The sequence below is a fragment of the Phocoena sinus genome, chromosome 8 (assembly GCF_008692025.1).
Source record: "Phocoena sinus isolate mPhoSin1 chromosome 8, mPhoSin1.pri, whole genome shotgun sequence".
NCBI classification, from domain to species: domain Eukaryota; kingdom Metazoa; phylum Chordata; class Mammalia; order Artiodactyla; family Phocoenidae; genus Phocoena; species Phocoena sinus.
The window spans coordinates 56,061,855-56,088,016 of NC_045770.1; the positions used below are offsets into that span (position 1 = coordinate 56,061,855).

The following is a 26,162-nucleotide window of genomic DNA, read 5'->3' on the forward strand; positions in this document are numbered from 1 at the left end:
AATTACTTTAAATTGAATACAAACATACATCTAAATCAGAAAAAAAAACTAGTGCAAAATAATTATGCTATGAAGATACATAGTTAGAATTAGTTAATTATAGCTGGAAAATATTTCAACTTAAGCTTTTGTTTTAAAATTAGAAACACTTATTCTAATATATATACATAAGCACAGACACAATATTATTTTTCACTACCTTTCCCTAACATGAGGAATCATATCTACATAACACTACTATCTTTGTACTAAATGGAGAAAAGTTTTGGGTGAAGAATAGATTTAGTGCAAGAATAACAGTGTTTTTAAAGCATAGGCTTTGCAAAGAGACAGAAAGTTAGAATGGCAGTTACCAGGGACTGGGGAAAGGTGGGAATGCAGAGTTATTGTTTAATGGGCACAGAGTTTCAGTTTGGGAAGATGTAAAAAGTTCTGGAGCGGGGTTTCCTGGTGGCGCAGTGGTTCAGAGTCCACCTGCCGATGCAGGGGACACGGGTTAGTGCCCTGGTCCAGGAAGATCCCACATGCCGCAGAGCGGCTAGGCCCGTGAGCCATGGCCGCTGAGCCTGCGCGTCCAGAGCCTGTGCTCCACAAGGGGAGAGGCCACAACAATGAGAGGCCCACGTGCCGCAAAAAAAAAAAAAAAAAAAAAGTTCTGGAGCTAGATGGTTGTAATGGCTGTAAAACAATGTGAATGTACTTAATGCCAATGAACTGTACACTTAAAAATGGTGAAAATGGTAAATTTCATGTTATCTACATTTTACCACAGTTTTTTTTTTTAAAGCAGTTTTGGGAGTCAAACAGATCTGGATTCAAATCCCAGTCTTGTCTTTTATTGGCTGTGTGGCCTTGTGCATATTGCTTAACATAAAGCCTCTGTTTTGTCTCTGAAAATGAAGATATTAAAGCCTAAGGGAGATTAAGGGTAATGCTTATACATACTTTTATATAATGGCCAATAGATGATAGCTTATAAACTTGAGAAAGGAATCATTTTACACTCTAGATTCTATTATCTAAATCTGGCCCTCTTCAAAAAGTCTGGTAAGAGTTATACAAATTTAAAATAATGGTACTGGCTAATTCTAACATTAATTAATCGTAATGGCTATTGAGCACTCTGCTGGGGACTTTCCATACCTGATTTAACACTTACAATAACTTTATGATCACATTGAAATAGACAATGGAAAAGACTGAGAGGAATTAAAGTAAACTGCTCAAGGTCACAAAAGGTGGTACTATTTAAAATGTTCTATACTGTCACTTCCTTGGGCATAGCCTGGATGCTCTCTATAACTGGATAAAATGGCATCCTATGCTTTTCTCAGTCTGAGTAATGCTTACTACACTGTAATGTAATATAGATTCTCAACCTCATCAGTGTGAGATCCTTGCAGGCGGGGACTGTGTTTTCATTCACTCAACAAATCCTGACAACACCTACTTACAGACTAGCTCTACATATATATGGTGAATAAAACAGACAAGGTCCCTTATCCTCATGGAGCTCATGGTCTAATAAGGTGAATAACATTAAACAAATCGACAAAAAGTAGCTAAGTAATTAGAAATTATAGTATGTGTTATAAAGGAAAGGAAGAGGACCATGACAATAGCAGAGAGCTAATTTCAGTTGGGAGGAGGAAAGAGTCAAGAAAGACCTCTTTGAAGAACTGTCTCATTAATTTCTATATTCCCGATGTCAAGTGTATTGCTAGTACAGAGAAATTACTCAATAAGTATGATGAATGAATGGACTGACGCTCAAGAAAACTTACCAGTAGGAGTGGTTACAAGTTTAGTTGTCATAATTGCACCATTACTGCTAACCACCATAATAGGGGAATTGCTACTGGTGGGCAGAGTTGCTGTCACTGGTTTGGGTAAGATTTTACTTGGTTGAACTTGTTGTGTGATGATTTTAACACCTTTGAAAGAAGAAAGATAAATCTCAGTACAAATTATTTTTAATAACATGTGCTTTGTATCAACCCAAGAGGGCAGCAGTTACACACATTTACTGAGTCTTGCCTAAAAAGAGGCTTTTGTTCATACTGATGAAAGATATTCTTTTAACTTTTATTCCTCAAATTCCTATCTTCCCAAATTTCTCTCATTCAGAAATATAATTAAAATACCACAAAAGCTATTAACAAGTTTTAATGAAAAACAATTTTTCTTTTGTCTATGATCACATCATATAAGAGCTTTCAAACCAAATTAGCCATTGATCTGAACTTTTACAAACAATCTGTGTTCCATGCAAATACTTGGAATGAAAGAACGAGGATAAGAAGTCAAAAATAAAAGCAGGGCGGGAATAGTGATGCAGACATAGAGAACAGACGTGTGGACACAAGGTGGGAAGGGGAGGGTGGGATGAATTGGGAGATTAGGATTGACATATATACACTACCATGTGTAAAATAGATAGCCGGTGGGAACCTGCTGTATAGCACAGGGAGCTCAGCTCGGTGCTCTGTGATGACCTAGGTGGGCAGGATTGGGGGGTGGGGGTGAGGGGTGGGAAGGAGGTCCAAAAGGGAGGGGATATATGTATACATATAGCTGATTCACTTCGTTGTATAGCAGAAACTAACACAATATTATGAAGCAATTATACTCCAATTAAAAAATTTAATGTAGCTTTTATATATTCTCAATTCTACCAAAGATTTCTCTAACCTCTTAAGACTGCAAAGAGCAAGAACATTTTGTTTTTGAACATTTATTTTTAAATTGACTTCTTTTAAAAGTATTTAAATAGCTCACTTTGTCAAAAGTAAAGAACGCACTATTATTGCACCTACATAAAATATGCATGTGGACAAGAACTTGAAGGCAGTATATAAAAATAAAATTAGAATGTTAGGGTGGTGATGTTATGGTATTTTTTACATTTTTCAACTTTTTAATTTAAATGTTATTAAGTGTTACACTGCCTTTTCAAATGTAAGATGTCCATTTAAAAGAAATCTCTCATGTTAACTACAAATTTAAGTACTAATAATTGTTAACTAAGGAAGGAAATTTTTGGTAACACTTTTTCCCCACTAAACTTCACTGAAATAATTCATGGGATAGAATACATTTCAACAGACAACTAAAATTTTTATTACTTTTTTGGATGGTGATTTAGGTTAAGACATTAGGAAGCAAACAAATTTATTTATTTAATAGCCTTAAATAATTTCAAAATACTTGTAGCCAACAAAGAAGTTAAAATTATGACATCCAGGCATAATTAGGCAAATTACTTAATAATCTCTATGACTCAGTTTTCTCATCTATAAAGAGATACTATTAGTATATACCTTCTAGGGCTATGTGAAGATTAATTACATCACAGTTGTGAAGTGCCTAATACATAGCAAGAGTTCAATAAATAAAGTATTATTATTGTATAAATAAATTCTGATTACAATAAATCATAAACTGTGAAGTTGTAGGGAAAAAATGATTTCTAATATTATCTTATTAATGAATTACAATAATGCTTAAGGTACATAAAAAGAAACCCCCAGGGCTTCCCTGGTGGCGCAGTGGTTGAGAGTCCGCCTGCCAATGCAGGGGACGCGGGTTCGTGCCCCGGTCCGGGAAGATCCCACATGCCGCGGAGCGGCTGGGCCCGTGAGCCATGGCCGCTGAGCCTGCGCGTCCGGAGCCTGTGCTCCGCGGCGGGAGAGGCCACAGCACTGAGAGGCCCGCGTAACGAAAAAAAAAAAAAAAAAAAAAAGAAACCCCCAAAGAAATAACCACAGAGATAAAAATTAAGGAAATCATAAGACACTACTTTGCTTAGTCCTACACAAACAAGTTGAAAATTTGGATCAAGTGGGTAATTTTCTAGAAAAACAGTATTTATCAAAAATTGACCTCAAAAAAGATATATAAATAGATAAGTTTCCTTGAAACAAAATTTTAAGAGCTCCTCCCCCTTTCCCCCCAACATAGCAGGCCCAGATAGTTTCACAGGACAATTCTATGGTCCTTTAAAAGGAAAATAACTCCAATGTATTTAAAACCATTCCTCTCATCACAAGAAAAAAAATATGTAACTATGTGGTGATGGATATTAATTAAACTTATTGGGGTAATCATTTCATAATATACGCATGTATCAAATCATTATGCTGTACACCTCAAACCAATACAATGTTATATGTGAATTATATCTCCACTTAAAATAAACCAACAACAAAAACCATTCCAGAGAGTGATTTCTGACAAGAGAGCATAAGGAGCTCTGCTAACCTGCTAACCCAATGAAACTGGCAAAAATGATTTGAAAAAACAACCAATGAAAAGCTCTGGAAACGGTCCTAAGACCAAATGAAGAAACATCTATTCAAGAATACACAAAAGGGGCTTCCCTGGTGGCGCAGTGGTTGAGAGTCCGCCTGCCGAGGCAGGGGGCATGGGTTCGTGCCCCGGTCGGGGGAGGATCCCACATGCCGCGGAGCGGCTGGGCCTGTGAGCCATGGCCGCTGAGCCTGCGCGTCCGGAGCCTATACACAAAGGGCTTCCCTGGTGGCACAGTGGCTGAGGGTCTGCCTGCCGATGCAGGGGACGTGGGTTTGAGCCCTGGTCTGGGACAATCCCACATGCCATGGAGCAACTAGGCCCGTGAGCCACAACTACTGAGCCTGCGCGTCTGGAGCTTGTGCTCCGCAACAAGATAGGCCGTGACAGTGAGAGGCCTGCATACCGCAATGAAGAGTGGCCCCCGCTCGCTGCAACTAGAGAAAGCCCACGCACAGATATGAAGACCCAACACAGCCAAACATAAATAAATAAATAAATAAATAAAATTTTTTAAAAAAGAAAAAAGAATATACAGAAATATTTGCTAAGAACAGTGAAATCTATGACATTTAAACTAACACCTGTTCCTCCTCCCTCCCTACAGGTGAAGCAAGGACTGCTCTCCAGACTGCTGCAGTCAAGAACACAGGGTTTCCTCCTACTCCAGCTCCCAGTTGGCGGGCTTTCTTCTGAGGAGCAGAAGGACTTCAGCTTATCTCTTTCTGCTCCCAGGCACCTGTTTTAAGTCCCAGGCAACTGCAGTCAATAGGTGGGTACTCCCTGCTTCTGCCCAGCCCCCAGTTCATGGAACAAAGGCTCTATCTTGGGCACAGAGCCACTGAGAATACTGGGGTCCTGACCACCACTGCCCTGGCTTGTGAGGGAGTGGCTCCACCAACCAGGGGAAGCAAGCTGAGAGGATCTCAGGCTGCTTGCCCAACCTCCCACACTTGCCTTCACTGAGTGCTCAGCTCCTAGAGCAGGGGTATCATTCAGAGAGAAGTCTGCCATTGACCCTACCCCCAGAGCTCCAGAGCTGCCTGAGGATAGAAACATGTCCTAAAACATATAGCTCCTAGCCTCTTCCCAGAGGAACTGACTTCATATGTAACAGAGCATGGAGAAGTTCAAGCCTAAGGGTGCTCTTAAAAACAGTGGAGGATGTGATGAAAGGCAACTAGAAGGAGAATCATGGATTTAATTAAGATACCTTCTAGACTATAGGCCAGTTTGCAGGACAGAACTGAATAGTAAGGAAGCTGAGAGGAACGCTCCTATGGTCAGAACAAATATCAAAAATGGACCTTTGAGATTATTCCTTCAAAGAAGCCACAATTTGGATGAGTTTGCAGAGCAACTTATGCTCCAGGAATTGCTGAAAAAAATAGAGCAATCAGTTAGTGGAGTTTAACAGCTGGGTGTGGTCAGGAAAAGAGGAAAAAGCCATACCAATATCACTGTCACCTCAGAATGACTGGGCATACCCAGAGCTGTACCTCCCTGAGGAACAACAGCAGAGACTTAACTTCAGCAACATAATTGATCTAGTCACTAAACAACAAAGAACCATGCCAATAGCAATAATAAATCAGGGGTGGGGGTAGGGGAAGATCAGTGCCCAGCTACAATATATAATGTCTAATATCTATATATCTAATATCTAAAATATCAATGTAAATATCTAAAATGTCCAGTTTCCAACAAAAACTTGCAAAGAAACATGAAAGTATGACCCACACAGTGGAAAAAAAGCAGGCAACAGAAACTGTGAGAGCAACCAGATGTCAGACTTAACAACAACAAAAACACTTCAAAATAGCCATTACACATATGTTCACAGAAGTAGAGGGAAGCATGATTACAAAAGTAAAAGAGGGTATGATGACAAAGTTGCATCAAATAGAGAATATTAATTAAGCAATAGAAATTAGAAGAAAGAACCAAATGGAAAATGCAGAGTTGAATAGTACAATAACTGAAATAAAAAATTCACTAGAAGGGCTCAAGAATAGATTTGAACTGGCAGAAGAAAGAATTAGCAAATTTAAAGACAGATCAATTAGAGATTATGCAAGCTGAAGAATGGAAAGAAAAAAGAATGAAGAAAATGAACAGAAATGTGGAACACCATTAAGTGCACAACATATGTAATGTAACTACAAAAAGGAAGGAACAGAGAGAAAAGAGAAAAAGAAGTATTCAAAGAAGTAATGGCTGAAAATGTTCCATATTTATTGAAAAGCAATAACTTACACATCCAGGAAGCTAGACAAACACTGAAGAAGATAAATATAAAGAGAACCACAAACAGGCACATCATACTAAAAATGCTGAAAGTCAAAGACAAGGAGAAAATCCTGAGACCATCAAGAGAACAACAATTTCCATTTACAATGGGATTTCGTTAAGGTTAGCAACTGACTTTTCAGTGGAAACAATGGAGACCAGTAAGCAGCAGAATAACGTATTCAAAGTGCTCAAAGAAAACCTGTCAACCAAGAATTTGATATCCAGCAAAGCTATCTTTCAAAAAATGCAGATGAAATAGTCTTTACCAGATAAACAAAAACGGAGAGAGTTTGTTGCTAGTAGACCACCTTACAACAGACACTCAAGGAAGTTCTATGAATAGAAGGAACAAAACAATGATATCCACTCTTGCCAGTTATATTCAACATTTTACCAGAGGTTCTAGTTAGGGAAATTAGGCAAGAAAAAGAAATACAAGGCATCCAGACTGTAACAGAAAGTATCTCTCTTTGCAGATGATTTGATCTTTTATATAGAAAATCCTAAGGCATTCACTATAAACTACTAGAACTAAAAAGTGAGTTCAGCTAAGTTGCAGGTACAAAATCAACAAAAAATCACTTGCATCTCTATACAATAGCAATGAGTAATCCAAAAGATGAAGTTAACAGTTCCACTTACAACAGCTACAAAAATAAAATACTTAGAAATAAATTAACAAGTGTAAAATTTATACACTAAGAACCACACATTTCAACACGTTGAAAGAAATTAAAGATCTAAATAAACACAAAAACATCCCATGTTCATGGATCCGAAGATTTAACATTATAAAGATGGTAATACTCTTCAATTGATCTACAGATTCAATGCAAACCCCATGAGATTCTCAGCTGATTTCTTTGTAGAAATTGACAAGCTGATTCCAAAATTCATACAGAATTGCAAGGGACCCAGAATAGCCAAAACTATCTTTTAAAAAAGAACAAAACAGGAATACTCACACTTTCTCATCAAAACAATGTAAATCAATGTAGTCAAATCAGCATACAAACAGACATATAATGGAACAGAATTGAGAATCCAGAAATAAAGTCATACATGTGCTCAGTGGATTTTCAACAAGGGTGTTGAGACCATTCAATGGGGGGGAAGACAGTCTTTTTAACAAATGGTATTGGGACAATCGAAAAGCCATGCATGAAAGAATGAAGTGGGATCCTTATTTTACACCGTAACAAAATTAATCAAAATAGATCAAAGACCTAAATTTAAGAGGCAAAATTATCAATCTCTTAGGGGAAAAAATAAGGATAAATCTTTATAACCTGGGATTTGGCAAAAGATTCTTAAATACTACCAAAAGCACAAGCAACAAAAGAAAAAATAAATTGTACATTACCAAAATTAAACATGTTTGTGTTTCAAAGGACATCATCAAGAAAGTGAAAAGGCAACCCACAGAATGGGAGGAAATATTTGTAATTCATGTACCTGATAAAGGTTTAATATCTAAAATATGTATAGTAAAAAAAAAAAAAACTCATACAATTCAATGATAAAAAGACAAATAACTCAATTAAAAAGTGGCAAAGGATATAAATAGGTATTTCTCCAAGGAAGGTATATAAAGGGCCAATAAGCATATGAAAAGATGGTCAACACCATTAGTCATCAGAGAAATGCAAATCAAAACCACAATGAAATACCACTTCACACAAACTGGGATGGCTAGAATCAAAAAGTCACAGACTAGCAAGTGTTATCAATGGACAAGTGGATAAACAAAATGTGAATTACTATTTGTCCATAAGGGGGAATGAAGTACTAATACATGCTACTTCGTGGATGAACCTTATACATTGTTAAGTAAAAGAAGCCAGTCACAAAAGATCACATATTATATGATTCCATTCACATAAAAATCCAGAATATAGAAATCTATAGACAGAAAGTAGATTAGTGGTTGCTTAGGGCTGGAGAGGTTGTCACGGTGAGTAGGGAGTGATAGCTAAATGGTACAGGGTTTCTTTTGGAATTGATGAAGATGTTCTAAAATCAACTGTAGTGATGGTTGCACATATCTGTGAATATACTACCTACCACTGAACTGTACACTTTAAATCAGTTAATTGAATGGTATGTGAATTATCTCAATAAAGCTGTCCTTTAATAGAAAAAGTTCCAGAGCATTTTAAAAAGGAAAACTTTACAATTCTTTCTTGGAAGCACACATACCATTGAAACTAAAGCCTGACAGAGACTGCAGGCAAAGAGAAAACTACAGACCAATTTCTCTATGTCTATCAATGCATTACTATCCATACCTCATACTAGGTATGAGGCAGTGGTGAAATGGTACAAACTTCCAGTTATAAGATAAATAAGTGCTGGGGATATAATAATGTACAGCATGATGACTATAGTTAACAATACTGCATTGTATATTTGAAAGTTGCTAAGAGAGTAAATCTTAAAAGTTCTCATCACAAGAAAAAAAATTGTAACTATGTGTGGTAATAGATGCTAACCTATTGTGATAGTCATTTTGCAATAGATACATATATCAAATCATTATGTTACACCTAAAACTAATACAAGGTTATGTGTCAATCATATCTCAAAAAAAAATAATAAAATGTTCCTATGAAAAAATAAAACAAGGGACTTCCTTAGTGGTGCAGTGGTTAAGAATCCACCTACCAAAGCAGGGGACATGCGTTCGATCCCTGGTCCAGGAAGCTCCCACATTCCGTGGAGCAACTAAGCCTGTGTGCCACAACTACTGAGCCCACATGCCACAACTACTGAAGCCCGTGCACCTAGAGCCCATGCTCCACAACAAAAAGCAGCCACCGCAATGAGAAGCCCACACACCACAACAAAGAGCAGACCCCACTCGACGCAACTAGAGAAAGCCTGTGCACAGCAACAAAGATCCAACGCAGCCATAAATAAATAAATAAAATAAAATAAAATAAAACAAACAAAAAACTGAAAATGTCAGCATCTCCCAAAGTCCTTTTCTACCACCAAATAAAATCCAGCTTCAGTGGAGGAAAAAAATCCATTTTCTTTTCTTAAAGATATTAAGTACGTTAAGATGCTTCTTCGTCTCCCTGTATCTAAGCCTCCATCCTACCTGCCTTTCTATTCAATACTTTTATGATTCGATAACTTAACAGTAATTGCCTCCTACCCCTGCGTTCCCACTGTGCTAGAGATGCTTTCAATAAACTGCTAAATTGTTATACCACAAACTTCTTCACTGTACACAATGTCTTTGAATCTTCGCACCTCTGCCCATGACAAATTTATGCCAGATTCACAATACGGCCTCTAACACAAGACTCCCCAGACTAATTTTTCCACTGCTCACTTCCCATAACCCCAGTGGGCTCCAAAGTATAGTTCTAAAGTCTGGGTTTGTTTCCTCGGCTTCCTTTATCTCTTCTGAGAGTTCACTGAAAAACACCTCTTGCTGCTGTGCAAACAGCTTTTTTCTCCCTTCTCTATTCCCAAGCACCAGTTCTCTCTATGTAAGTATTTCCAACAGGAGGGTCTCAAAATATATTTTGGAATTAAAACTCTAATGCTTGAGCAAACTGTATGTGGAAGTGAATCCATATATATTGCAATCTTCAGAGAACTGGTGACTGGGGAAGAATTACCATCTCCTGAAACATTTTCCATTTACCTGACTCCTGTTTGATTTGAATGGTAGGCTTGATGCCAGGCGGCAAAGGAGACTGCTGAGGCTGTTGCTGATGAGATACCGGAGAAGGCTGGGCCACCTGTTGCTGTGTCTGTTGCTGTACTTGATGTAACTGCTGCTTAGGAGACTGTTGATGCTGTTTAGGAAACTGTGCAAGAATCTGAGTTGGGGCACCCACTAAGCTTTTGGGAGAAGGAAGTCTGGTTGATGCCATTTTGATTGCTGATGTAGATACACCTATAGAAGAGTAAGGATTAGAACATTTAATAGTAAAACATAATTAAAGCTACTTCTGGTTATTGTAGGAAGTAATAGTTTAAAACTAGGTAAATCAACAAAAATAATGATTATTAAGCACCTAGTAACTGTCAGATATAATGTCTATGGTATTTTACATATTTTATATCTAGTCCTCAAACTTTGCAAGGGAGGCATCATTGCTCTAACACTCAAAAAACTAACTGATTTTCCCTTGGTGAAGAAGAGTCAAAACAAAAGAAACAAAGTATCAGGCAGGATGTTCTCACACATGTCTCTCAATAGTTTTTCTCTTAAAAAACATAGGTTCTCAATGTGAATAAAAGAACACGGGTCGGACAGGGAGGGTGGGAGGGAGACGCAAGAGGGAGGGGATATGGGGATATATGTATACGTATAGCTGATTCACCTTGTTACACAGCAGCAACTAACAACAATGTAAAGCAATTATACTCCAATAAAAATGTTTAAAAAAAAAAAAGGACAAAGCAAACAAGGTTTTGAATCTTATTTGTAGTACAGTTTTTCGAATATTATTTTTCAGGTTCTAATGAGTCAATTTAAACATAGCATTAGACAAAATAATTCACACTGAAACATTCACCTTTCGAATTATTCAGCATGGCAAAGTACAACAGCTTTTCTATGTCTCATTTCCAATTATCTATAAATAAAGTCATTTCTTGAGAACTGGATCATTAAATAATCATGTGAAAAGTTACAAGTCGGTATACTACTCAATATATCCACAGCAAAAAAATTCTCGTGATACAAGGTTTTAAGACACTTCTTTTCAGTGCAATACTAATATTAGCAACCATGCGTAGGTAGGAAATACCAACAATTTTCAGTAAAGATGTGTGAGTCTAACAGAAATTCTTCCCTCTCCAAGATTTTTCATCAGTAATCTTATAATTCATCAACAACACAATAGGACTATTATCTGTAAGTAAATTAATACTCCTCACAGAAAGAACCTAGATAGAATATAACTCTCCATATCAACTTTTGGAGCACTGATAAAACAATGAAAAGAAACTGATAATTTGATGGCCTAATTACCAAGTTCCAATTATCAAATAGGCTATTTCACTCCCTCCTCCACCACAGCCCCACTATGACATTTACATTGTATTACAGAAAAAAATTTAAATAATATCACATTTTTATGTAAAATGTTTCTGGAGAATAATAAAAATGAAGAAGAAGCCTTGAGAAGTCACTCTGACTCTCTCAGGTTCCCCATATGTTGAATTTTCCTTGCCCTATAATTCTCTAAGGGTTGCTATATGGATCAGGTAAAATCATAGATTGAGGAATAGTTTGAGAGAAGACAAAAGAAAGATGTAGTCAGAATCACCTGGAGGGCTTACTCACATTACTTACACATTCTCCTGCCTTGCCCACTCCCATCCCTCCCTGAATGCTAGGATCTTGGTGACATGTGTATGTTATACTGCTTAGTTGTACTGAACTAGATTATCTCTGGAGCCCTTTTCAGTACCAACATTTTATAACTTAATGGATATAAAGTGCTATTCAAGTAAAACACACTATTTTTAAACTATGTGAAAACTTTAACCTTTATATTGCATTCATAATGAGCTCTTGTATTAATTGAGGTAAACTGTGCACATGAGTAACTCCCTAACTAATCTACGTTCTCTATATCCTATTATATAGGAAAAGTATCTAATGTAAAGGCAGTCAGGGTGACTTCAGAATCAGAGAACTGTGTTCAAATTATGTCTTCAGGGCTTCCCTGGTGGCGCAGTGGTTGAGAGTCCGCCTGCCGAAGCAAGGGACATGGGTTCGTGCCCCGGTCCGGGAAGATCCCACATGCCACGGAGCGGCTAGGCCTGTAAGCCATGGCCGCTGAGCCTGCACGTCCAGAGCCTGTGCTCCGCAACGGGAGAGGCCACAACAGTGAGAGGCCCGCGTACCGCAAAAAAAAAAAAAAAAAAAAATTATGTCTTCAACACATAAACTCATAATAGCTGTGTGATCTTATTAAAGTATTTAATTCCTTTAGATATTTATTCATTCAATAAAACCTTACTGAGCATATACTTTATGCTATATCCTTGGGAAACTCTTTTGTACCCATGAAACAGTCCCTACCTTCAGGAAGGTTAGAGAAGACAATCAAATGATCACACAAATCTATCATTACAAATTGTAATAAATGTTATTTTGTTTTAACAAATAAAAAGCCCCCTTCCTCTTCCTTTTGCTCTTCGATTCACAAAAATTTAGTGCTAAAGCCATCAGATGCTGCAAAGCACGATGGACCACTAGATGGCTAAGCAGAATAATGGCTAAGCATGGGGTGTTAGAACCCACTGCAGAGACTGACTGAGCATGGGAGTCAGAGTCCAAGTAGGTTGAGGAGGGAGTACATGCTGTGGGAGCTCAGGGTACAGTGCCACATACAGAGTTAGAACTCAAGTAGGATAAACAGGGGTTCCATGAATGTGAGCCACCTAGCACAGGTTCTCAAAGCTTGAGCAGGATGTCCACAGGAAGGGGTGGGATCAGAGTCCAAACTGGGTGAAGAAGACTTCTGGGTAGGAGGGTGGCCTGGCACAGGTGTCAAAATTGAGCAGGGTGAGAAAGACATCATGCAAAAGGGTGACATGGGGAAAGTGTCAGAACTCAGGTGGAGTGAAGTAGAAGTTTGCAAGATGTCAGAACCTGAGTGGAATGAGGAAGGTATCTGCATGAAGGTAGAGGCAACAGCAGCAACAATGACAGATTAGTTATAGAGTGGGGAACTGATAAAATAAGTAAGTATATGAAAGATAATGGAAGCTAGGTTTTTGAAGAAGGGAGAAAACTAGAATTAACAAGCAGAGTTTGAAATTGGACATATCAGTATGGACCCAAAGTTTTCAACATATAAATATAGATGTATATGCGTGTGTGTATAAATCTACATGCAGACACACACACACACACACACACACACACACACACACACACACCCCTTAGCAATGAGCATATCTAGCACCCAAATTTTCTTCTAATTATCACTTTGCACTAAAATGAATCAGGGCTCCTTAGAGAAATGGCTAAACCAAGGACTAGAGTAGGAAAAGTACAGGAGGTTGGTAAATATAAAAGACTCCCCCCACCTTTCTGTAATTTCTTTAAAAGAAAATTGACTGTTTAAAGCAAAAGTAGTAACAATGCAATGTGGGGTTTATGATATATAAAATTAAAATGTATGATAACCAGAGTGCAAGGATGAGAGAGCAGAAACAGAAATAGAAGTGTATTATTCGAAGATTCTAACACAATATGGGAAGTTGAAGACAGACTGTTACAATTTACAATGTATAATGTAAGCTCTAGAGCTGAGTTCTTAACCAGGGCAATTGTGCTCTCCCTTTTGCCCCTGGATATTTGGTAATCACTAGAGACATTTTTTATTGTTATGACAGGAGGGTGTGCTACTGGTATCTAGTAGGTAAAAAGCCAGGAATGCTGCTGAACATCCTATAATGCACAAGTCGGCCCCTCATAACAAAAAATTATCTGGTCCAAAATGTCGATATGTGGAGGTTGAGAACCCTACCCTAAGCAATTATCAAAAAAGAAAACAAAAAAGTAGAGCTAATAAGCCAATGTGTAAGAGATAAAATAGAATCCTTTTTCTTAAAAAACTCAATAAATCCAAAAGAAGACAGTAAAATGGGAGAAAAGAAAGCAAAGAATACAGAAAACAAATAAAAAACAATTATTAAGATAGTAGACCTAAACTCAATCATATTGATAATTATATCGAATATAAATGGACTAAACACTTCAATTAAAAGGCAAAGATGGTCAGAATGGATAAAAAAGTAAGCCCTGACTATACAATGTTCATAAGAGATGTATTTTAAATACAAAGGCACAGATGGGTTAAAAGTAAACAGATGAAAAATATGATGCAAACCCTAATTATAAGAAAGTTGGAGTAGCTACATTAATATCAGAAAAGGTAAACACCAAAATAAGGAGTACTGCCAGAGAAAAAGAGCAATGTTTCATAATAAAAAGGAAGTCAATTCATCAAGAATATACAACGTTTCATAATAAAAAGGAAGTCAACTCATCAAGAATATACAACAATCCTAAACGTGCATACACCTAATAACAGAGCTCAAAATACATGTGACAACAACCGACAAAGGGAAAAATGTACAAACCCACAATTACAGCTGGAGGTTTTTACACTCCTCTCAATAACTGATACTACAAATAGACGCCGCCCAAAAAAGGAAAATTTGATCAATTTGCCTTTTGTGGTTGTGTCAAAAGAATTTAGAAGCCAACTTGAAGAGGCTCCCACTGCAACAGATTGGACAATTTGAGCACCAAAAGAATATTTGTGATGGATTGACAGACATCAGAAATCTTAATGATATGGGGAACAAAAATCTTACTGGTCAATGAACCATCTCATTATCTGAAAACATATAAATAAACAGAAATAATTCCTGTATGAACTGTACCTCAGGATAACCCATGGTAGTAAGTTAAAGTTCTTTAAGAATTCCAGCTAATAAATGAAGAAAATGAAGATAAAATTCATTTTGCAACTACCAATAAAATAATGATCTAGGGAAAGATTACCAATAGCTATAAAAACATTTGGTAATACTTATATCTACCGATTAATGTTAATATCATTAGAGACCAGACATGTGCCTCCTAAAATGATGCACAGGAAGTACACTTAAATACACTTATAGGTACACATCAGGAATACCACTTATCGAACGTTCATTCCCCATATCTCCAAAAACAATCAGACTTGAATCTGATCAAGTTTCTTGATTTAACTACCAGTTTTATGGAAATATAAACAAGAGAGGGGCTTCCCTGGTAGCACAGTGGTTAAGAATCCTCCTGCCAATACAGGGGACATGGGTTCGAGCCCTGGCCCGGGAAGATCCCACATGCCGTGGAGCAACTAAGCCCGTGCGCCACAACTACTGAGCCTGTGCTCTAGAGCCCGTGAGCCACAACTACTGAAGCCCACATGCCTAGAGCCCGTGCTCCACAACAAGAGAAGCCTGCGCACCTCAAGGAAGAGTAGCCCCCGCTCGCCACAACCAGAGAAAAGCCCGTGCACACCAACGAAGACCCAATACAGCCAAAAATAAAATAAATAAATTTAATAAAAAAATAATAAATAGGAGAACTTGTTAAACCATGGGAATTAAAATCAGCAAAACCCAGACTACGGGAAACTCTCAGGAAAAATGACTGATTTCTTCAACAAATAATTTGAAAAGAAAAGAAAAAAACAGAAGAGGGACCCATGAGTTAAAAAAGATATAACCATATCAATGTGTGGACCTTATTTAGATCTTACTTTTAAAAATTTTTTTATGACATAATCAAGGAAATTTGGATACTAACTAAATATTTTATTATATGAAGAAACTGTTAAAAATTCTAGATGTGATAGTGGTATTGTGAGTTTTGATACATACTGAAGTATTTATAACTGAAATTATATGATATTTGGGATTTGCTTCAAAATATTCCGGGTCACTGATGTGTAGAGGAAAATAGCAGGTACAGATGAAACAAGACTGATGATGTGTTGCTCATCCTTGAAGCTGGGTAATGGGTACAATGAGGGTTCATTTTACTATTCTATCCACTTATGTGTTTGGAATTTTCCATAATAAAAAAGAAAATTTCAGTTATCCTGTTTCGTGGATGACCAATTCAGAATAAGCATTCTAATTGGTAGAATTTAAGACTTCCTGTATGAGCCAACCATACACAATCCCCCTACTCCCTACCTCTGGAACCATCTCTACACTTATAAACATGGAGTTAGCCACGAAGTTATTGCTACTAAGACTCTTCCCCCTCTATGACCAGCTGCCCCTATAAGACTAACCAGAGACAGATACATCAGCTCTAAAACAGTCTGTCTCTAGTCCCCAACAGAAGCAGACTCTGAACGCCCTTGTCCCCTAGGTACCCACACAAGAGCTGCTAAAGAAGCCCTGCAGTCAGAATCACAACTGCAGTTTATATATTACCACTTCCACTAACATTTACCTTTTTAAAAGAAAATGGCTTAATTTCCTTAGCACTTATATCTAAATTAAATATCTCAAACAAAATCCCAAAATAATCATATAGTTTCCTTGAGTATCTACATTCAGATAGTTTACTTTTACATCTTTCATGCTGTATTGAATTTATGAGAAATCTTTGAGATGTCTAGCTCCCCTAAAATGACGTAGGACTCAAAGAGATATAGAATGCTAAGAAACAAAGGAGAAAATAGGGAAGTCATAAGTTCCCAAGAGATTCAGAAGATAGTTGGAGAAATATAAGAATGAAAAACAGAAGCATGGAATATTCATTTTGCTTAAAAATATTTCAATAGTAACTAAGAGAAATACCCCTCTTATCTCAAATAATAACAATTTCCTTGGAAGAACAGTAATCCTTCTAGTACAGCAACACTTTGGCAAACCGTGTGATGAGCACTAGAAGGGAACAACTATCAATGGATGATAACTTTGATACAGGGGTCAGTCAGGTGAGGAAACAGGTGGTCTTTCCTTCTCTCATCACCTTGAAATTTTGAAATGGTGAATTTGGATCATGTTTGCAACCAACATTTATACATATTTTCTATATAAAAATTATTTCTATTTTTAATAATACTATGTTGTAGTTTACTGCTGTACAAACAGAAAGGCTGGAATGGTTTATTTAAATTACTTAAGGTAACAAATAAAAGAAAATTTCAAGCCTACTATTTCCTATCATTGACTGAGACATTAAATGGGTATTGGAGGCAGAAAAGGACAGATGCTCTCACATCCTACCAGTTAGACCTGCAGAATGAATGAATACTAACTGCATCTGCATCTATGTAACCTCTTCCTTGCTAACAGTTATATGGAACACACTAAAATTACTAAAGCAATTATGAAAAACACTGTTTTCCTATTTGAGTGCCTGTATCACCACTAGTTCATAAACTAGGATATTTCCAAGTCTCAGCCTATCTTAAGCTATATATTGTGCAAGTAAAATTCAATGAAAACGAACACTAAATACTGTTCTATATTGCTTCTGTGCTCCCTTTGAAAGACTACAACCATAGCTATGAATTCTGTATTATAAATGGCTCCCTCTGATTCCCATCTTAAGACTTACCAACAGTATAAAAAGAAAATTCTGACAGTGTGCTATCTGCTCTTTATATGAGAGGAAGACAAAGATTTGGAAGAGAGCTCAAGTGATTTAAGCTAACATGGAACTGAGGTTTCCACATTTCCTTTCCTCTGCTATTAAGCAGCAACTGTCCTTCAGTTCAGCCTCAGTTCCTCTCAATACTTTCCATCATCCTCTCATACAGAAAAATTTAGAAGCCTGAAGAAAAGGTGAACGGCATGTCCTTGAAATCATCCTCTTCCCCCTACTTCTTATCATTGGGTAACTTACTTTGAAGAGGTTTTAGGTTGTATATTTAATGTTTCTTCTGAAAAAACCTATAGTAAAATAATTTCCAGTTCCTCACTTAAAAATTTCATTATATTACAGATATTTGTATATGCCTTTGAAATTTGTGGTGACAAGATTTAACCTACATAATTGCCTAGGTGACTAGGTACTGTGCATTTGAAAAAAAAACTCAGAGTAAGGATATTAATATAAGGAAACTGAGTAACCCACTATCTTGACATTCTCAAACTAGGGGAGGGAAAGTGGTAATCTCTGATATAACAGATGGTACCTTCACACCCAAAGCAAACAAACACACCCACAAAGTCTTCTTCAAAATTCCCACACCCTAATGTTCATTGCAGCATTGTTTACAATAGCCAAGACATGGAAGCAACCTAAATGCAACCTAAATTCGTCAACAGAGGAATGGATAAAGAAGATGTGATACATATATACAATGGAATATTACTCAGCCATAAAGAAGAATGAAATAATGCCATTTGCAGCAACATGGATGGATCTAGAGATTTTCATACTGAGTGAAGTAAGTCAGGCAGAGAAAGACAAATATCATATGATATCACTCGTGGAATCTAATTTTTAAAAAAAAAATACAAATGAACTTAGTTACAAAACAGAAAGAGACTTACAGATACCGAAAACAAACTTATGGTTACCAAAGGGGAAACGTTGCAGGGAGGGATAAATCAGGAGCTTGGGATGAACATACACACACTACTATATATAAAATAGGTAACCAACAAGGACCTACTGTATAGCACAGGGAACTCTGTGATATTCTGTGATAACCTATATGAGAAAAGAATCTAAAAATGAATGAATATATGCATATGTATAACTGAATCACTTTGCTCTATACCTGAAACTAACACAACACTGTAAATCAACTGTACTCCAATAAAATTAAAATATTTAAAAAGAAAGCAATTCCCATAAACACAGGGACAGAATTACCTGATGAATTACCACTTACCTTGTGCTACTGTTGACATGACCACAGATGGTGTGGAAGAAACCACAGCTGTTACTGCAACTGTATTAGGAATAGGTGATGGTGTAGAACTGCTGCTGCCACTGCTGCTACTACTGACCAGAGAGGACTGTGAAGCAGTTATAACCACTGGTGGCTTCTGAGTTGTGGAAGCAATGACTGATGTTGGTACAAGCTTAGTGACTGCTGCATAGTTATGGGATTTGGAGAGAATGTTGGGCACGAAGGTTGAACTTGGTGATGTGGTCACTATAATAACCTAAGGAAGATAAAGTAAGTTATTCTCATGTACCTACCATACTACTAATGTATCTAGACTCACAGTTACGTACAATTTAAAAATAGCTTATGAAACGTGATGAAGCAATTCAAGAAAAAGAAATTTACAACTAAAAATATACAAAAGCTCTCCTTTACTAGTAATCATCAGAATGTATTTAAAAGAAACAATTTTTACCAACCAAACATTTTAAAAGACAATATTCAATGCTGTACAAGATCAAGTAAAGTAAGCATTTCAATATACTGCTTAGGGAGTATAAATTGGCACAATTTTTCTAGAAAACAATTTGGATAGTCATTCATTTATAAGTATTTGTTGAGCATCTACTATGTGCCAGGCATGGTTCTAGAGGCTGAGGATAGTGGAATGAACAAAACAAAGTTCTTATTTTCATGGAGCTACATTCCAGTAAGGGGAGAAAAACAATAAACAAATAAAAAAGTAAATATATGTCATGTAGAGATAAATGGAAGAGACAATAAAGCAGGGTAGGAAATAAAAGAAAATGGAAGTGGTGCATGATTTTTTATAAAACATTCAATGAAGATCTCTCTGATAAGGTGACAACAAAGCAGAAACTAGAAGTAGGGGTTGATCCATGTTGCTACCTAGAGGAAGAGCATCCAATGGAAGCAGGAGTAGCAAATACAAAGCCCCTGAGGCAGAAGCAAGCTTGGTATGTTCAAGAAACCTCTAGGACCCTAATGAACGGGATTGAAATTTATAAGGTAGAGAGCAGTAGGAGACAGATTTAGCAAAGTAATGGGGGACTAGGTGATGTAAGATCTTGTTGATAGCATAACAACATGTTATGACGAAAATGGCACTTTATCTCTGTGGTCTTCCTTCCAAAAACCTATAACCTTAGTCTAATCATGAGAAAAACGTGAGATAAATTGCAGTAGTGGGGCATCCTACAAAATACTTGACTAGTAATCCTCAAAACTGTCAAGGTCATCAAACGCAAGGAAGTTTGAGAAACTTTCACAGCCAAGAGGAGCCTAAAGAGACATGACGAGAAAATATAATGTGGTATCCTGGAACAGAGAAAGACAATAGGTAAAAACTAAACAAATCTGAATAAACCATGAACTTTAGTTAATATTAATGCATCAATATCAGTTCATTAATTGTAACAAATGTACCATACTAATATAAATTGTTTAGAACAGTGGACACTGAATACAGGGTATATGAGAACTCTCTGTACTATCTTTTCAATTTTCCTATAAATCCAAAACTGTTCTAAAAAATAAAGTACTTTTAAAAAAGCATTACTCGATCTGCTAGGTGAAAACTACAGCAGGGCAGAGACAGTAGAAACAGGCAGACAAATTAGGAGGCTCTTTCAATGACCAAAATGTTTGTGGTAGAACTGATGAAAAGTGAACAGATTCTGAATATATTTAAAGGTAAAACCAACAGGATTTGCTCATAGATACACAGAATGGAGGAAAAAAGCGGCAGGAAAGAGACTTCAAGGTTAGCCAGTATGATTAGAAAAGTGTAGATGATGCGGGACAAAGCATTTCAGACGGAGAGAACAGGATGGGGCAAAGGACCTAAGGTAGGAATTAGCTTGATGTATTTAAAAACAGAAAAGAGAACCAGTGTAGCAAAAGCATATAGGGTAAAGAGGGGTTGCAAAAGTAAGCAGAGTCCAGATCAAATTTATAAACCAGAGTAAAGAATCTAAGTTTTATACTAAGTATAATGGGAAGCCATGAGAGGATTTTAAGTAAGGAAACAACAAAACTTGATTTATATTTTAAAAGATCATTCTAGCTGCTATGTGGTAAGAGGTAAGAGCAGAAGCAGTGAAACTAGTAAAGAAGCCACTGCAGTAGACTAGGCAAGAAATGGTAGAGGCTGGTTGGACTGGGGTGTTAGTAGTCAAAATAAAGAGAAGTGATCAGATTCAGATTATCTTAAGAGGTAGAGTCAACAGGACTTGATGTATGGAAATGGCAGCGTTGAGGAAAAGAATAGAAACAAGATTAGCTCCTAGAGCTAATACACACTGGCCTATTTAAATCTCCCAACAATCCTATGACAGAGATACTATTATTATCCCCATTTTACAGCTGAGAACACAAAAATTACTTATAAATCTGTAGTATCAGTTTTATTCTGGGCAAGTATAATGGTAGTTTAATGATACCCCCAAACAACACAGAGTGTCTTCTTCCTCTTTCACCAAAATTACTTTCACCTACCTAGGAGAGAAAATTGTTTTGAAAAATCCAAACAATTTAAGTGGGAAATTCTTTTTCATTTTTGTATCACTCCTAAAGAAGGTCTGAAATTAAATCAGTCAGTCAAACTTACTGAGTATGTCTGTACTCAGTACTGACATCTCAAAGAAGCTTTGATTATATCATTATAATTATATATTTCAGTGTTAGAGAATTCTAAGTATGTGTGCATTACTTTAAGGAGTTTGTTGATTATCTGAGGAGTCAAGAGAGACATACAAGTCCTGACCAGCAAACACCTCTATAGAGTTGACCAGCATACTTCTACATAGACTCAACCAGTAAACACATATATAGCACTATTACAAACACAACCATCAGTCATCATATAAACCGAGAAGTAGACTAATATGGCAAAAAGACCAGAAGTTAAGAGTCAAATGAACCTGAGCTGAATCCTGCCTCTGCCACTAACAAATGGCAGGGCCCTGGACATGTTAAAATCTCCGGGTTCCAATTTTCATCTATAAAATAGGGATAATAATACCTACCTTGCAAATCATTATAAGGATTAAATGAGATAATGATGTGAAGCATCTAACATAGTGCTAGGCACATAGCAGGTGGTCAATATTTGGCAGTTCACAAATGGTACTTATTAGTATCTTGTTATTACTACTTAATAAATGTTAGAAGGATATCAGTAAAGGTGTTATAGATCAAATCAAACTGGAAATTTATTTTAATGTACTCTATTTTTGTTTCATTAAAAAATTTTATATATCTTTTTCCCAAATTCTGATACCCTTGAGAATCCAAAAAGCTCACAGTTACTAGCACAGCCAAGCCAATTAAGAGTAGTAATAGCAAGTAGGTTTCATATTTGCCAATTCTGAACTAATAGTAGTGCCTTCCTAGAGTACAGTTTTTATAAGGACTCTGTGACACAGCTGAGGATTCACCAAGGCTTGGCAGGAAAGTAGGCCACAGTTAATAAACAATCTCTGTCATGGGTAGGGAAGGGGAAGCATTCACACTTGGGTCAAACATTTGCAATTTTAGAACTAGAGTATGCATGTAGACTTCTAACATTAAGACAATAACTTCAGCAAAATAAATCTAGAGTCTTTGAGAGCATGTTTTAGGTTACAGGTACAAATGATAAAACATATTTTGAGATTTCAGTCTACAAACTAATTTCTGATCTGAAAAGGGGTTATCCAAAATTAGAGATCCACCTTGAAGAAAATTTACTTGCACTTTAGTTACATGTTACAACAAGGGAAACAAAGGGATTTTGAAACCAAGTGAACCAAACAGTGTTTATTCAGGCCATAATTCAAATTACTGACCTTCTAGCACTCACAAAAACTCCTTAAGAGTGCTGGGACTTGCACCCTAAGGATAAAATGAAAAATATCAATCAAGCATGTGAAAGCATAAAGCTATATTCTGTTGCTTTGTTTATATAAGTGTTGTACCAATGTTATACTCAAAATGAAGGCACCACATTAACACAGGTGGAAATTTGTCTACCCTGAAAATATATGACCTACTTGAATTTGAATCAAGTCCACAAATTCACAAGTAATTATACTTAATGTAAAAGTAACTTTAACTAAAGTAATTTCCTAAGTTGACTTCCATATGATTTGTGAGAAATCCAAGGTGAATGTATAATGGCAACAGCCTTACAGAGATTTCAAAAAAAATCCAATTATCCAGCAAAAGGAAAACAAAACACATACAAAAAATCCCAAAGAATATCTATTAGTCCTACCCACACTCAGTTTGTCCAAGAAATAACAAAAGTAATGGCACTGAGTACACATGAAGTAAGAGTACAGTTTTACATCTAGAACATAATAGATACTTAGCAAATATTTGTGGAATGAATGAGTCTTTTTTTTTTTTTTTTTTTGCGGTATGCGGGCCTCTCACTGTTGTGGCCTCTCCCGTCGCGGAGCACAGGCTCCGGACGCGCAGGCTCAGCGGCCATGGCTCACGCTCCGCGGTATGTGGGATCTTCCTGGACCGGCGCACGAACCCATGTCCCCTGCATCAGCAGGCGGACTCTCAACCACTGCGCCACCAGGGAAGCCCTGAATGAGTCTTATTTTTAATTTAATTTGTTTTAAATGTTTATTTTTTAAACACAGTAGGACAAATCTAAGGTTCTGAGCCTGGAATCTCATGGTATGACTCATGTATGACTTTGGAGATAAATACGTCCTCTTATGAGCATTACAAGTCTGACAATCTCAACCATCCACTCTCAACTGACAATTCAGAAGAAAAGAAAAAATTAAAATATGGTAACGTCAGTGAATCAAAAAAAAAAGTTCACCAATTTCACTAACAGGTGAGCCCCCATCTACTACAAGTATTTTTACATAGGTCAACTAAGAAGATTGGAAAGTTAATAATGTTAGGTGACATTTACTGAACACTCATCATAAGCACTATGTTAAGCACTTTCCATGAATCATCTCATTTAATTATCTAGTAAGCACTATTATTATCTTTGTTTTATAAGGAAGCTGAGGCTCAAGAGAGGTGGAGAGCCAGTACTGGAACCAGATATACTTATTCATTTATTCATTCATTCATTCAACAAATATTAGTCAACACCTATTGCATGTCATGCACTGTTCTAAACACTACGGAATAGTAATGAATAAGACAAAGTCTCTACCTTCAGTAACTTATACTCTATGGGAGAAATAGGAAATAAATAAATATAATGTCAACTAGTTATAAGCAAAACAGAATAAGGAAATAAAAGGACATGGATTTGAGATGGGTGCTCTTTTAGCTATAACTTTGCTGCATTATTTTCTCAAATATCAAATTAAAAGAGAAGATGAGAAGGGGAAGAAGAGAGAAGAATTACTAATAAAATAGATCCAGCAAAGAAGGTAGTAAAAAATTACAAAAGTAGATTTAAAAATTCTTAGAGTATAGCAGGCTGAAGACACCTAATATACAGCTTGCCCAGAAAGCAATATTATAATAATATATAAAAATTGATATTCAGAAAGATTACCTTGGAGTCATTAAATACAAAAATTATGTTCAGTGTAACATTTAAGAAATCACCAAAAATAGTCAATTTCTATATATTAAGGGGTAAGCTTCAGTGAACTGATAAATTCATTATTTGGAACAGCACATTCTCAACACTGCAATTAATTTTTTTTTTTAAAGTTCACTGACTTCACTTATAGGCTTACCCCTTCTATTAAAATATTTTTATATAGGTCTACCAAAGAAGACTGGAAAGTTCATAAAGTTAGGTAACACTGCTTTCCATAAAATACCTGCAAGGGAAGGGACCTAACATTTTCTGAGTACATACATTATGCTGTACTTTAAAATACCCAATCCCATTTAATCCTCACGACAGCCTTATAAAATTGGCATTATTCTCATCTCACAGATGGGTAAACAGATTTAGAAAGACTAATTTATCTCAGGTCATACTGGAAGACCTGGGGTTCTAATCCAGGCCTCTTTGACTACAAAAATTCTTACTTGATTTTAACACTAAACTATAATGCCTCATCCTAAGACTGAAGCTAGAATTATATTACACAGATCAACTCACTGTCATTTCTAGTTTGTTAAGAAAATTATAATTTTTATATATTATATAATGACATATTTCCAAGAAACTCAAGGAGTTTCTTTAAATGAAAATTATCATGAACCTGAAGATTTAAAAGTAGGAAAGACTGTCTATTGAAAACAAGAATTCATCTCTACTCCTTCCCCAAAATCCCTCTAAAACAGTATGAAGGGATTTTTTAGAAGAGGCACATAAACCCATAAGGTCAAAATGGAAAGGAGACAATAGCTATTAACTTCTGGAAAGTGGAAAACAAACAGACAAGTAGTAACTGATCAAGCATACTCAAGAAAGTGGAAACCTAAGACAGCAAACAGAAGAAAAAACAAGACAGCTTTCAGAGAACCACAGAAAGACTCAGTAATTTGAGAACACCAGATACTTCTGAAGTGGGGATAAAAGTGGGACTAAAAAGCTATAAATTAGTTGAAAATCTGTTTAAGCAGCGTTAAGATCCCCAGCTATCCTCCCTTATCCTCAAGGAAGACTTAAAACTTATTCTCTTGAGGGAGAGATTGAATCCAAGGGAATGTGATGATACCAGGCAGAGGCAGGTAGGTGCTATGCTGAAAACAGAGAGGTTAGGTAAAGTCTATATACTGAATGATGAGACTATCCAGCCCACTCCCTGCCTTTACTCCCAAAATACTAGCAGACAGGCTTACTACTGTAGGCAAAAGACTGGAAGATTCTTCTCTGAGGAAACTGTCCAGTCCATGAAAAAGCCCTAATGAGAACGACAACTGGTGGAGGTAAAGGGGTGGCGGGTGTTCATCAACAAAACAGCCCAGCTAGCTCAACCTACAATGAAAGTCACCAGCCAGCATGTCCCACCCTACACACGGAGCCTTCTGTCAGCTTTTTGTGTCCGTTTCCACAACCAGCATTTAAGGAAACTGAAATGGAAGAGATCAAAATGAAAAGATAAAAGAAATTTACAGGTAAGAGAGAAAACATCAAAAAAAATTATCATGAATATCATCAGAAAAGAGAACATAGTGACTATGAAAGAGCAGGATGCTATTTCAAAAAAA

General features: G+C 36.6%; 1 protein-coding gene across 9 annotated transcripts in view; it reads right to left on the minus strand.

The window, feature by feature from the left end:
- The window catches only part of EMSY (EMSY transcriptional repressor, BRCA2 interacting), an 82,598-nt gene that overhangs the window by 37,077 nt on the left and 19,359 nt on the right, over positions 1–26,162 (minus strand). For all 9 annotated transcript variants that reach the window (XM_032640470.1, XM_032640471.1, XM_032640468.1 and 6 more), the window contains 3 exons: positions 19,005–19,281; positions 10,259–10,513; positions 1,785–1,934 (listed from right to left, as the gene is read on the minus strand). In XM_032640470.1, coding sequence (XP_032496361.1) covers positions 1,785–1,934; positions 10,259–10,513; positions 19,005–19,281 — 682 coding nt within the window. The remainder of the gene's footprint in view (positions 1–1,784; positions 1,935–10,258; positions 10,514–19,004; positions 19,282–26,162) is intronic.